The 15289-nt window shown below is 42.5% G+C and overlaps 1 protein-coding gene across 4 annotated transcripts in view; it reads left to right on the top strand.

Annotated features, from left to right (window-relative positions):
- Positions 1-15289, top strand: part of LOC119140878 (polycomb group RING finger protein 3-like) — a 119822-nt gene that overhangs the window by 99437 nt on the left and 5096 nt on the right. For all 4 annotated transcript variants that reach the window (XM_037372530.1, XM_037372531.1, XM_037372532.1 and 1 more), the window contains one exon: positions 4726-4806. In XM_037372530.1, the coding sequence (XP_037228427.1) occupies positions 4726-4806 (81 nt within the window). The remainder of the gene's footprint in view (positions 1-4725; positions 4807-15289) is intronic.

The following is a 15289-nucleotide window of genomic DNA, read 5'->3' on the forward strand; positions in this document are numbered from 1 at the left end:
GTGGGAGCTACTTATTGAGGTTAACCTGGTATGTGATAGTAAAAATTGTGTTGTAGCTTGTTGGTTTGGATAGCGCTGTGACAATTGGTGCCCTATGTGAGGCTTGAACTTAGGACCTTCAATTTATGAGACTGAGTGTAATGAGCGGTGACAGCAGTGATGGCTGTGCCAGAGGACATTTGAAGTTTTGAAGCAGTGAAGGTGGTGCCCAACGTAGCGGAGACAGGCAGGGATAGCCTGCGACCCAGATCACATTGAGATAGGTGGGAAGAGCCTGGGGATCTGGATCAGAGAGCGGTAGAGGTGTGCCATTGGGATCAAAGAGAAGGAAGACTGACTGCCGTGGAGCAAAGAGACTGAGAGTAACAGGCAGTAGCGACAATATACACAACCAGATGTGGTAGTGGCCCGCAGTGGCAGGTCCAGAGCAGGTCTGGCTAGACAGCAGTGATGGCTGTGCCAGGGGAAGGTGTGGGAGCAGTGTGGTGCCGCAGGTGGCTCCTGCTGCCGCTTGGCCTGGCGGTATTCTTGCTGATGTTTATGTGCTTGTTGGAGGTGTCTCCACTTGTAGAAGAAATGGGCGACCACAAGGATGTTAAGAAGCTTTTCAGGACAAAGAATGATGTGTTAGTGCTGTATTCTAGATCTGCTACTGCTGAAAGCTCACTCAGGTTACTGTCCAGTGTGACCCAGGAGGTGAAAGTGCAAGATACTATAATCTCATCAGAACCTCCCTCTGAACAAAACAATCCCAGGTGTCAAGAGCATGAGAAGAAAAGTGATCAGCCCCCAGAAGCTGAAAAGCCCAAGATAAAAGTGAAGCAGGAATATGCGCATGAGTTCAGGGACAAGTTGTCTGGACTGTATGAGAAGTTTATTTGTGAAAAGGTTGTGATGATTGTTAAATACATAACGTATGAAATGTTAAGGGAAAAAAAAAAGGGGGTGGGGAATTATAGAGGACTTAAAGCAGGGGTCCTCAAACTACGGCCCGCAGGCCGGATACAGCCCCCCAGGGTCCTCAATCCGGCCCCTGGTATTTGCAGACCCCCCCCGCCCCTCCCCCAATGGGGGTTGGGGGGGAAAACCAAGCAGCCACAAATAACTTCCTGCCACTTCATCCACACGCCAGCCCCCTCTTTAAAAAGTTAGAGGACCCCTGCTCTAGAGTCATAAAATGGAAGGCTTGAAGGGTTGTAAGGGGCCTTAAAGATAATCTAGTCCAACCCCTCTGCCATAGGCAGGGACATCTTTCACTAGATCAAACCCTATCCGACCTGGCCTTGAACACTTCCATTAATGAGGACCCACAACTGCTCTGGGCAACCTGTTCCAGTGTCTCACTGCCCTCATTGTAAAAAAATTCTTCCTTATATCTAATCTAAACCTATTCTTGTTCAGTTTAAAACTGTTGCCCCTGGTCATAGGGCTACTTGTCCTTGTAAAAAGTCCCTCTCCAGCTTTCTTATAGGCCCCCTTTAGGTACTGAAAGGCTGCAATAAGGTCTCCCCAGATCCTTCTCTTCTCCAGGATGAACAACCCCAACTCTCTCAGCCTGTCTTACATAGGAGAGGTGTTCCAGCCCTCTGATCATCTTTGTGGGCCTCCTCTGGACTTGCTCCGACAGGTCCATGTCTTTCTTATGTTGGGGGCCACAGAGCTGAACACAGTACTCCAGGTGTGGTCTCACAAGAGCAGAGTAGAGGGGGAGAATCACCTCCCTCGACCTGCTAGCCACACTTCTTTTGATGAAGCTCAGGATACGGTTGGCTTTCTGGGCTGCAAGCACACGTTGCCGGCTCATGTCTAATTTTTCATCCACTGGTATATCCTCAAGTCCTTCTCTGCAGGGCTGCTCTCAATCCATTCAGCCCCCAGTCTGTAGTGGTATTGGGGATTGCCCCAACCCCAGTGCAGGGCCCTGCACTTGGCCTTGTTGAACTCTGTGAGGTCTGCACTGCAGGGGCCTGCTCTTCAAGCCTGTTGAGTTCCCTCTGGATGACATCCCTTCCCTCTAGTGAATCAACTGCATCACTCAGCTTGGTGGTGTCCGCAGACTTGCTGAGGGTGCACTCAATCCCACTGACTGTGTCATTGATGAAGTTATTAATTAGTTTTGGTCCCAGTATGGACCCTTGAGGGATACCACTCGTTACTGGTTTCCACTTGGACACTGTTCCATTGACTTCTTTCAGTTTACTGGCTGCTCTTCTGTTTATAAACTCCAGTATCCTGTTAGGCTTCATCACTGCCAGAGCACACTGCTGACTAATGTTCAATTTACTTTCAACCAGGGCCCCCAGGTCCTTTTCAACAGAGCTGCTACCCAGCTTGTAATGTCTCATGACTTTGCTGTTATTCTTGTTAAGTTTCATGAGGTTCTTGTCAGCCCATTTTTCTTGCCTGTTTAGGTTCCCTCTGAATGGCAGCTCCATCCTCAAGTGTGTCAGCTGCAGTCCCCCAGTTCAGTGTAATCCACAAGCTTGATGAGGTGGATTCTGTCTCCTCCTCTAGGTCACTGATAAAGATATTCAACAGTACAGGTCCCAGGATAGACCCCTGCAATACTCCACATGTCACTGGCCTCTGCTTAGAGTACAACCCATTAACAGCTACTCTGAGCCTGACAATCCACTTGGGTGTTCGCTCATCAGGTAGTCTACCCATCCAGATTATAATGTCCAAATTTGGATACAAGGATGCTGTGCAAGATGGTGCTGAAAGCCTTGCTTAAGTCAAGGTTGACAACATCCACTGTTCTTTCCTTATCCATGGATCAAGTTATTTCATTAAAGAAGGCAATCAGATTGGTCAAGCATGATTTTTTTCCCTTGGTGACTGGGAAATAGCTGGCATGGATTTACCTTTACCTTTGCCCAGATATGGTTTCCAAGAGAACTCACTTCATGACTGTCCTAGGGATCACCAAAATGAGGCTGATCAGCATCTAGTTCCCTAGATAGTCTTTCTTGCCCTTTTTGGAGATGGGTACAACATTTCTCTAGTCATTGGGTACTTTCCCTGATCTTTGTGACCTTTCAGTGATGATAGTGTGGCCTCACAATGACATCAGCAAAATCTTGTGGCACCCTTGGATGCATCCCATCTCGTTCCATGGACTATTATGGGCTGAAATTTCTCAATAGATCCCTGACTCGATCCTCCTCTGCTACTGGCAGTTCACCTTCTCCTTGAACCCTGTCTCTAGGCACAAAAAAGCCTGGGAGACCTTGTTGGTGAAAACCAAGGCAAAGGTGGTACTGAGTACCTCAACCTTATCTGCAGTCAATTGTCCACCCCATGCAGCAGTGGGTTTACATTTCCCTTGTTTATTCTTTTATTGATAATGTAGCAATAGAAGTTCTTGTTACCTGTGATGTCCCTTGCCAGCTTCAGTTCCAGCTGAGCTTTGGCTTTCCCCAAACTATCCTTGTATACCCAGGCAATGTTTCTATATTTCTCCTTTGTAGCTTGTCCTCCCTTCCACCTTCTGTGTATGTCCTTTTTATCATGAGCTCCCTGTTTAGCCAAGCTGGTCTCCTGATACATCTACTCATTTTTCTGAGTATCGTGATGGACCGTTCTTGTGTTTGGAGGACATTGTCTGTAAAGACTTGTCGTCTCTTGAGCTTCTTTGCCCTTCAGAGCTGTCTCTCATGGGATCCCACTTACCAGCTTCTTGAAAAAGTAAATTTCTGCTCTACTGAAGTCCAGGATCTCTACTCTGCTACTTGATTTCCTCGCTTCTTTCAGGATCTTGAACTTCGCTATTTCATGGTTGCTAGAATCAAGGCTGCCATTGATTATAATGTCCCCAGAAAGTTCTTCCTTTTTGGTGAGTAGTAGATCCAGCTGTGCGTCACCTATGTTTGGCCCATTAATCCGTGTTAAAATTTCTAATACCTTTCAGAAATCTGGGTTGCTTTCTTACTAATTACACCTTTTACTTTTGTGTTTAAACTCACTATTCCACTGCAGCAATCTCTGGTTTTACAACCTACTTGGCTCTTATTGAAATGTAAGAATGTTCATTCAACAGTATTTGTGTTTTAGAGTCATCCCTCCCCGTTTAAGGGCACACAGCATTTTTGTGGAAACAGTGTATTGGTATGTCCAGTGAGGAGGAAGGCCCTAAGGATGTGAACACTTGGTTGAATGCTATAGACAAATCCTGGTTTGAGTTATTGTCTGTCAGCTAAGCCATGTTAGTGGACTGCATACACATTCTTAGCTTTCTCAGGTTGTAGTACAGTACTGTTAGCATATGTTACTTTCATGGTGACTTACCCTTTCAGTGCACGTCACCTTGCAGTCAAATAGGCTAAGATCAAGCGCACGATCATCTATTGCAATTCAGCTGATGACTGGTCACATAATCTCACATTTGCTTATGAGTCCATACCCTTGCTTTTTCCAATATCAAGATCTTTCAAAGCTATATAGTTATAGTTGTTTTTACTTTTCTATAAAGTGTCTGAAAAAAAAAAAAAGCCCTAAACATTGATGTATAAGTGGGGGATAGCCTTTTAATAATTTATTTTCAAAGTAGGAAGTTAGTTGCTGGGTACTGTGTAAACAATTTTCATAGCATGTCAAAGGACTGTCTTTACGTGAGAATTGAGTTCTGGGTTTTTTGGTCTTTTTATTGGGCCTTATCTGAAGTGTATCGTTTCAAAGCCATGTTGTGTGTCTCACTGAATTAATTATTGCTTCTTTTTACGTCAGCTGGATATATTATGCAATGAAGAGATTCTTGGCAAGGACCACACACTCAAGTTTGTAGTTGTTACAAGATGGAGATTTAAGGTATGACACAACTGCTTTTCATCAAAATTTTCATGTTCCATGTAAATCATTAGCTAACTAAAGAACAAAGTTCATAAAGCATACATCATGCAGGGCTATACTGCAATAACTTCAAAATTATTACAATAGATATTTTTAAATGTCTAATAAACTATCTTTGAAATCAGATATTTTTCTTAATTCAAATGAGAAAAATGGGGGGAAATGTAAGATGTGCCACTAAGGAAAAGGGGAAGTTGATGGCAGATCTCTATTTGATAGTCATTAAAAATGTGTAAAGTAAAGGAGGCTGAAGCCATTGAGAGGGACATTTTTCTCAGCCATGTCAGTCAGATACAACTAATGTTACTCTGTGTAGATTATGAAACTGGTTACAGTGCAGAACAGACAAATATTCAATACATTCATATTCTGTAGTTTGGAAGCAAGAGCCTGAATATACTCATTAAAGGAGGTGGATGAATTAACTTTGCTCCCTAGTTCAGTTCAAGAGACTCGTAGCAATATTTAGTAGGCATAAACAAGGCTGGGGAAAGCAGCTGAGTGGGTCTCTTGGTTACTGATATTAGTTTCTTTAAACAAAACAAAACCAAAACTCCACACAAAAAACCTTAGAGCTGAATAGTAAATGATGGTGTATTCATATTGACCATAAATTATCACAGGTTATTTATGGCTACCCAAATAAAATGGCTCTAAGTGTCATGAAATGTCAAGTTGAACATCTAGGAAACAAGTCACATCTAGAGAATCAGGGTGTATGCAGTTTGGGAGTGATAACTTTGAAGAGGGGTTAGTGTTCATAATGGACATGCAACGCAACACAAGTTCCCAGGATAATACTGTGTTAGAAAGATGTAATACCTTTTGATGCATAAATAGAAGGGATGGTTGAGAATAGGAAGGCAATTTTTATCTGTCTATGAAGAAATAATTGATTTCAGATTGGGAAATAGAAGGTAGGAGATTGTGGTCAGTTATGACATATTCATGAATGACCTGGAAAAGAGGTTAAATAGTGAGGTGACACTGGCACCAATAGTTATTCAAGACAGTAAAGATAAATGTTGGTGATGAAAGGTTGCAGGAGGCCTTTACGGTACTGGATGACCAGGTGATAAAATGGTACCTAAAGTTCAATATGGGTAAATGTAGAGATGCATGCTGGGGAAAACATGTATCTGAACTTTACATATAAAAACGGTGGGCTCTGAGATGACTGCCATTAAACAGAAATCAGGTTTTGGGGTTAGACATAAAGATATTGGCTCGGTAATGGTCCAAGAAAAACCCAAATGAAATGCTAGAAATTATTAGGAAAAGAATAGCAAGCTAAATGAGCACAGCCATGTCTCTGTATAAATCCACTGTTTACCTATACCATGAAGACTGGTACAGTCACGAGTGGCATGGAAAAGGCAGCAACTGTAAACTGTCTTATTCTGTGAAAGAGACAAAGGATATCAAGTGAAACTCATAGGTATGAGGTTCAGAACGTACAAAAGGAAGTGATTTTATTGTAAATTCCATTTACCCTGATAGGGGATTGAGTTGGGAGAGACACAGATCAAAACCAATATTCATTAATAACAAGTTTTATAAATCATGGAATCATAGAATACCAGGTTGGAAGGGATGTCAAGGATCATCTTGTCCAACCTTTCTTGGCAAAAGCATGGTCTAGACAAGATGGCCCAGCACCCTGTCCAGCCAAATCTTAAAAGTGTCCAATGTTGGGGAATCCACCACTTCCCTGGGGACGTTATTCCAATGGCTGATTGTTCTCATTGTGAAAAATTTTCCTCTTATGTCCAGTCATAATCTCCCCAGGAGTAACTTGTACCCATTACCCCTCCTCTTTTCCATGTGACTCCTTGTAAAAAGGGAGTCTCCATCTTCTTTGTAGCCACCCTTTAAATACTGGAAGATGGTCATAAGTTGTCCCCTAAGCCTTCTTTTCTCAAGGCTGAACAAACCCAGTTCTCTCAAGCCTTTTCTCATATGGCAGACTTCCCAGTCCTTTGATCACCTTTGTGGCCCTTCTCTGGACCCTCTCCAGCCTGTCCACATCTTTTTTCATAGCGGGGACCAAAACAGAACATAGTATTCCAGGTGCAGCCTGACAAGCGCTGAGTAGAGTGGGATAATGACTTCTTTATCTCTGCTGGTGACACCCTTGTTGATGCAACCCAGCATCCTGTTGGCTTTCTTTGCTGCAGCAGCACACTGTTCACTCATATTGAGCTTGTTGTCCACCAGGACCCCCAAGTCCCTTTCCACAGAGCTGCTCCCCAGTCAGGTAGATCCCTGCCTTTGCTGCACTCCTGGATTACGTTTTCCCAGGTGCAAGACCTTATGTTTGTCTTCATTGAATTTCATAAGGTTCTCGTTAGTCCACTCTTCCAGACTATCCAGGTCTTCCTGCAGGGTGGCTCTCCCTTGCAAAGTGTCTGCTTCCTCACTCAGTTTGGTTTCATCAGGCTATTATTAGTAGGAGATAACTTTATATGGTATATTGATTTATTCCTTCACACACTTGGTCAGTTACCTAGTTGGAGAAACAGCAGGGAGACCAACCCCAGCTGTATACTCAGAAGCAGTATGTCATATTGACATGCCAGTGGCTTCTAGGTAGGTGTTCAAACAGTCTTTTATGACACTTTTCCTGTTGATACCCAAGTTAAACTTATGGTATTGGCAATTTTCATTCAGTTTACATAATTACATGATATTTCATTAGCTGTATAATTATAAGCATAAATATTTTTATTCTATGATTATCAAAATTAATAAAACTATCCATTCAAATGTGATTAACCATACAACAGGGTGCCTTAAGAGATATACTAATATTTCCTTAAAGTCTTATCCCTTAAAACTTTTTACCCGATATCTTCTTATAACATGTGACAGTGATGAAATGTTTCTCATTCCTTATATAATTGTTTTGTTAACCAATATGTTCTCTTTTATCATGAGTAAGATTATATTTACAGTAGATCTTTCCCAATTCTATTAAGCATGTACATTTTACAGTATCTTGTTAGGTATCCTAATATAATTGTCACCTAATGTAGCACCAGTACATGAACAGTGATATTCCTGGTCACTACTGAAAAAGTTAACACATGATTGTAACGATCAAACCAGTTTCATCTAGCTTTCACCGTTGATATTAGTGGCTTGATCTGACCCAAAGTTCTCAGCTAGCCTCACCATGCTTTTCCCCTTCATATATTTATTCTTGCAGGTTCTCTCATAACTTAGTGATTTTCTCAGATGTGTCCCAAGGTTATGCAGCTGTGTAGCATCAGAGCTGGGCTTTTGATTCTTGGAACACAGGCAACTAAATAGTTGGGGGAGGAGAAAAAGAGAAATAGCAGAGGAGAAATTACACAGTTGTTCACATAAGCAGTCATCACATTCATGTATAGACTTCTACCATTCTTTCTTATTTTTTACTCTTACAGAAATGCTGGGTTTAGTGATTAAGTTCTAATTATTAGATATAAGTAACCTCCAATACCTGGCATAGATAAGTATCTCACTTCAGTGTTACTTCTATTCTGACTCAACCATAATATTTCACTATTCATTATATATTATCCTCTTTCAGACCTTGGTATATACACATGTAACCCACAATTATCTCAACCTGTTAGTATTGTTTCCCCTCTGTTTCAAATCTTTCTTTCTTTTTCCTTTCTTCTTTGATACCTCTCCCCAATTCCTTTTATATTTGCATATTTTCTTAAAAAAAATATTACTGAAATCAACAATTCTGTCACTAGTTCTGGCTGCTTCTATTCAAATTGTTTCTTTGAGCATTATCCTGTAAATAAAACTACAAAGGTTGTAAGGTTTTTATAACTTTAGAGCATTTTTACAAAGCTTTAACTGTGATCCCCCAGCCTGGGTGGACCCAAATCCTGAGTTGTTAACACTTAAATATGTTAGAGCTCTAAAAGGAGTCTTAATCCAAGTCTCTTAAACTGTTGTTATTACATTAAATAGTTAGACCAAGCTAAGCAAGACAAAGATGAGTTAGGTCACAGATTAGCTAACCAGTCATACAAAATTTTATTGTAATAATTACGGGCTACTCCAGTTAAACAGACAAAAATAAAGTTCCAAACAAGCAAAAATGACAAGTGAGGCCTATATCGAATTTGTGGCCTTGTTAGCAAAAGCAATGCCATGTTTCCTAGGCTACAAGGTCACTTCTCTTCCTCTCCTTTGGTAGTCCATGAGTCACAGGTTATTGCTCAATGAATCCAACAAGGATGCTGCAAACCCTCCTACAGCTCAAAGCCTAATCAGGACTGAGCAGAGACTCTTCTTGGAAGCATTCACTTTTTCCTATCAGGTCTTGCCTCATGATAATCTGTAAAGATCTGACACTCTTCATAGAATCATAGATGGTTTGGGTTGGAAGGGACCTTAAAGACCCTCTAGTTCCAACCTCCCTGCCACAAGCAGGGACACCTTCCACTAGACCAGCTTGCTCAAAGCCATGTCCAACCTGGCCTTGAACACTTCCAATGATGGGGCATCCACAACTTCTCTGGTGTCACATGCCAGTCCAAGACCGAAGCGAGGTTCTGCTTGTATTCTCAGGAACAGAATTAAGGCTCAACATGGAGTCAAGAGCCAAGGAATTTTATTTGCCTGACAACAGATTTGCAATTGCAAAGGAGAGAGCGAGAGGTAAAGAGAGAAAGGAAAGAATAAAAGAGTTCACAGCAATAGCTACCACCCCAGAGCTGTGGCGTCCTGACAGTCCGATTTGTTTCCAAGAACGGTGGGGGAATGTTCCACCCGATGTTGGTTGGTTCTGTTCTTTTATAGGGTTGCCACAAGCTGTTCTGCTTAACCACACCTTCCACCCAGTGGTAATGTGTGTGCCCAATACCATCAGGTGGTCCTCAGGGGTCTCCAGGCCCCTCGATCCCCTCAACCCCAGGTTTGGGCACATGCACAGGGATTTGGTTAAGTTTCTCAGGATTAGCTCCCCCCATTGCTCCATGGTATAAGCTGGTGGGATTCCTGCCTTAATGTTGAGAGAAACCTCTGCTGTGGCAATGGTGATTCTCACAGACACAGTCTCTTACACTCTGGGCAACCTGTTCCAGTGTCTCACTGCCCTCATTGTAAAAAAATTCTTCCTTGTATCTAATCTAAACCTATTCATGTTCAGTTTAAAACTGTTGCCCCTGGTCATAGGGCTACTTGTCCTTGTAAAAAGTCCCTCTCCAGCTTTCTTATAGGCCCCCTTTAGGTACTGAAAGGCTGCAATAAGGTCTCCCCAGATCCTTCTCTTCTCCAGGATGAACAACCCCAACTCTCTCAGCCTGTCTTTACATAGGAGAGGTGTTCCAGCCCTCTGATCATCTTTGTGGGCCTCCTCTGGACTTGCTTCAACAGGTCCATGTCTTTCTTATATTGGGGGCTGTTGCAGCACTCTCCAAACTATCAAGCTGCAACAAGGTCTTTTACCGTCACATACCAGCATACTCTTCATGCTGGTCCCTCTGCTGCCCTGCACTTGGCCTTGTTGAGCTCTGTGAGGTCTGCACTGCAGGGGCCTGCTCCTCAAGCCTGTTGAGTTCCCTCTGGATGACATCCCTTCCCTCTAGTGAATCAACTGCATCACTCAGCTTGGTGGTGTCCGCAGACTTGCTGAGGGTGCACTCAATCCCACTGACTGTGTCATTGATGAAGATATTAATTAGTTTTGGTCCCAGTATGGACCCTTGAGGGATACCACTCGTTCCTGGTTTCCACTTGGACATCAAGCTGTTGACTAGAACTCTTTGGGCATGGCCATCAAGCCAATTCCTTTTCCACCTAGCAGTCCATCTATCAAACCCATTTCTCTCTAATTTTGAGGCAAGAATGTGGGGGGGACTGCATCAAAGGCATTACAGAAGTCCAGGTAGATGATATCTGTTGCTCTTCCTTTGTCCACTGATGCAGTCTCTTCATCGGAGAAGGCCACTAAATTAGTCAGGCCCTTTTTCCAGTCATTTTTTTAAGTCAATGGGGATTTCGCCTGAATGCCATGACCTTTCAAATATGTTGGAGACTGGCTTGGTAACTACATCAGACAATTCCCTCAGGACCCTGGGGTGCATTTTGTTGCGTTCCATGGACTTGTGTATGTTTAGGTTCCTCAGGTGATCTTGAACCGGATCTTCTCCTACAATGGGGAGTGACTTCATTCCCCCCAGTCCCTGCTTTGAGATTCAGGGGCTTGAGAGATACGGGAAGAGAGGTTACTATTGGAAACCGAGGGGAAAAAATTGTTGAGTACCTCATTCTTCTCCATGTTGATCACCAGTTCTCCTGTCCTATTTATGAGGGGCTGTACATTTTCTTCAATCTTTCTTTTCTGGCCAATGTACCTGTAGAAGCCCTTATTATTCTTTGTATCCCTTGCCAAGTTCAGATCCAACTGCACCTTAGCTTTCCTGATCCCATGCCTACACATATGGGTAGCATTCCTATATTCTTCCCAGGATAAATGTCTCTGGTTCTACTGCCTGTGCATTTCCTTCTTACGCTTTAGTTTGACCAGGAGGTTATTACTCAGCCATGCTAGTCTCCTGCCTTCATTGCCCGGTTTCTTACACGTGGGATTTGAGAGTGCTCTAAGTAAAATATTCTTGAAGAGCTGCCAGCTATGTTCAGCATCTTTGTCCCTGAGGGCATCTTACCAGGGGGTCCCATCCACTAATTCCTTAAACAACTGAAAGTTTGCTTTCCTAAAATTCAGGGTCCTGACTCTACTCTTCACCTGTTCCATATCCCTCAAAATTGTGAATCCCACCAGGGCATGATCACTGCAGGCCAGGCTGCTACCAGTCATGACCTCTCTAATTAGTTCATCTCTTGGTGAGCAAGAGGTCCAGTAATCCATCTCCTGTGGTTGGATTTTCTATCACCTGGATTAAGAAATTATTCTTGATGCACACCAAGAGTCTCCTGAACTGCTTACACCTTGTGCTGCTTTTCCAGCCTATGTCAGAACGATTGAAGTCTCCGAGCATGATCAGTTTGCGAGCTTGATGCTTCCTGTAGATGAAGTAAGAATGCTTCGCCAACAGTATCAAACCCTACGGTACTCAACTCATGTCTGGTCTCCAGCTGGATTTTATGCTGCTGATCACAACCGTTTGTGTCTGGCAGTTCAGTCATTTTTCTGTCTGCTTAGCTCATTATTACCTCATTAGTTTGTTTGTGAGGCTTTTATGGGAGATAAAACCTTGATTGATTCCACACTTATTTACACCTGTAGGGAGACATCTGAGAAACATGAATCCATTTATATGTCAGGGAGCAGTTAGGGCTAGCTGCTCTCTACAAGAATGATGAAGCTGTGCACAAATAACATCTAGCAAGGCCGGGGTCTTCCTAGCCAGACTACAGCCCTACAGTACCAAAGTAAGGCAGACCCAGAGATCATAGCCAGGTTCATCTAAGAGCTTAGATCATCAGGGAAGTTCATGGTGATGAGGCCCTTACAGTCTTGAGTGTGGGGTCACTAAAGCATAGGCTATGCAAATATTATATGGAACAGTTTTAAACCAGTATTTATATCTGTCACTGTTCCTTAAAGCTACTAATATCAAGGGTAATTTTCCAGCCTATAATTGTGGGTATTGTCCTACAGTTTTCTTTAGACTATTTTTACAAGCCTGATAATTATTTCTACCACTCTGGATGATTGTGAGTGGTAGGATGTATGCAGTCTTTAATTCCCAGGTTACTCATTAAGGCTTGAGTTCTTTCACTTACAAAAGTCCCTCCTTATCTGATCCTTTCTCTGTGGATGTTCCATATCTACATATAATTTCCTTAAATGGAATTTTTACAGTTACAGAGGCTGTGTTCCTTTCAGAAGAAAAAGTTTTAACCCGTCCTGAAAAGATACCTCTGATGACAAGGTGACATGGTTTAACCTAGCCTGCAGCTAAGCACCACACAGCCACTTTTTCACTCCCCTCCACAGTGGGATGGGGGAGAGAATCGGAAGGGTAAAGTGTGAAAACTCATGGATTGAGATAAAGGCAGTTTAATAATTTAAAAAAAAAAAAGGGGGTGGGTGGGGGGGGAGAAACACAAAGAGAGAGGGAAACACCTCCCCCCAAGAAAAACAAGAAAAACAAATGGATGCAAAAGAAAGCAATTGCTCACCACCAAATGACCAATGTCCAGCCAGTTCCCGAGCAACAGCAGCCCCCGCCAACCTCCACCCACTCTGTTTTATTGCTGAGCAGAATGTCATATGGTATGGAATATCCCTTTGGTCAGTTGGTGTCAGCTGTCCCGGCTGTGTCCCCTCCCAACTGCTTGTGCACCCACAGCCTACTTGCTGGCGGGGCAGTATGAAAAGCAGAAAGGGCCTTGACACTGGAAGCACTGCTCAGCAACAGTTAAAACATCCCTGTATTATCAACACTGTTTTCATCACAAATTCAAAACATAGCCCCGTACAAGCTTCTATGAAGAAATTTTACTCTAACCCGACCAAAACCAGTACACAAGGAGATATCCTCTTTTAGTTTATGGAAGTTATCTATATAATCCATTTGCAGTATTTGCCAGATTCCAAGGGTTCTCTGATGCAATGGAGGTGGCATCTTAATTTCACTAGTCTGCTTTTGTATCATTACAGTTTGCTTTTGTATCATGCACTTTTTAATTATGTGCTGAATTTCTTCCTTCATTTGTGGCCAAATATAAAGTCCTTGAACTATAGTGCCCTATACTCCTTCATGTAACATATTATGACAATCTAAGATACTTTGCTTTCTTTCAGACATCCCTGGTATCCATGTCTTCTTATTTTTTCCCTTTTTCCTGGTTTAAACTGCAGCAATTATTCTGAGTCAACTGATCTATTTGATCACTAAACTGTTTCTCAGTATTGTTTTCAGTCTCTCGTGCTTTAACACACATGTTTTTCCCCACTGCCTCTCTGAGATTGTAAAATGAACCTCCGGTTTTCTTCCATCACTATTGGTCATCCATTGTCTGCTTTCCATCCCCCTTTCTCCCAGTCATAAGTCTAGTATTTTATTCCATTATTAACATAATCACTGCTGATAAAGAGAGATAATGGGTTCTGTTTAAAGGTTTGGTGTCTTTTAATAACTTCTGTGGTAGCCTATATTTCTGCTGTTTGAGATAATCTTTTGTTGTGGGTTTACCCTGGCCAGCAACTAAGTACCCACAGAGCCACTCAGCCCCCAGTCAACAAGATGGGTGAGAGAATAAAAACAGCAAAAAAAAGAGAAATCATGGGTCCAGATAAAGACAGTTTAATAAGTGAAGAAAAGAGAAAAAAACCAAGTGATGCAAACGCAAATCACTCACCACCTCCCACAAGTAGAATGATGCCTAGCCAGGCTCCAAGCAAGTCACCTTAGAAGACACACACACCCCTCCCCCCAACTTCTTCTGCTACCCCAGTTTTATTGCTGAGCATGATATTATATGGTATGGAATATCCCTTTGGTCAGTTTGGGCCATCTGTGTCTCCTCCCAACCTCTTGTCTTTCCGTAGCCTACTCCTGGGGAGTGGGGGTGGGGGGTGGGTAGAAAGCCTTGACACTGCTAGCACTGTTCAGCAACAGTCAAAACATTGGTGTGTCATCAACACTGTTTTAGTCACAAATCCAAAACACAGCATCATACAGGCTGCTATGAATAAAATTAACTCCATCCCAACCAAACACAGTACATCTTTTCTCTAGTTTTCCTACTATTTATTCTCCCATTCTATTAACAGCAACATATTGGACTATTCTTTTTCCTTGCTCATATCTAGCACTCTTGTCAGTGAACCACAACTTTAGTTTATTACTAGGTTTCTCTAAAGGACATGCACATCAATATCTAGTTGTTCTTTCCTGAGCAATTGCCCTTTGTTCACAACTGGGATCCACCCCTTGTTTAGATCTGGTTCTTGTAATACTCATACAGTACACCATCATCATTACCAACCCCAGTTCATTAATATTAACTTGATAAATTGGTGTGGTGGGTTAACCTTGGCCAGCAGTCAGATGCCCACCCAGCCACTCAGCCCCCTCCTCAACAGGACAGGGGGAGAAACTAAACAGTCTTTCTCACAGCCAGATAATTTTTGTTCTGCCCTCTGAAGATGATGTACTTTTTATTTTTGTAATGGTACTGCTCCCACAGAATCAGCCAGAGCTTTTTAAAGCAACTTCTTTCATTTTAGTTAAAGCATCATGTTCCTTGTTCCAGTTTCATTCCTGATTCTTTCTCAGTAATTTCCATAATGGTCTCCTGATACCAGCAAAGCTTTCTTTTTCCCCAATTACAGTTCCCAAGTAGTTTACCTGGGGTTGCCCTAACTGGGCCTTATTCAAATTGACTTTAAATCCTGTTTGGTCTGTTAATCTTAAATTTCAGATACTTGTGTTTTACACTTCTGTAGCTCCAATCACTAGAA

The sequence above is a fragment of the Falco rusticolus genome, chromosome W (assembly GCF_015220075.1).
Source record: "Falco rusticolus isolate bFalRus1 chromosome W, bFalRus1.pri, whole genome shotgun sequence".
NCBI classification, from domain to species: Eukaryota; Metazoa; Chordata; class Aves; order Falconiformes; family Falconidae; genus Falco; species Falco rusticolus.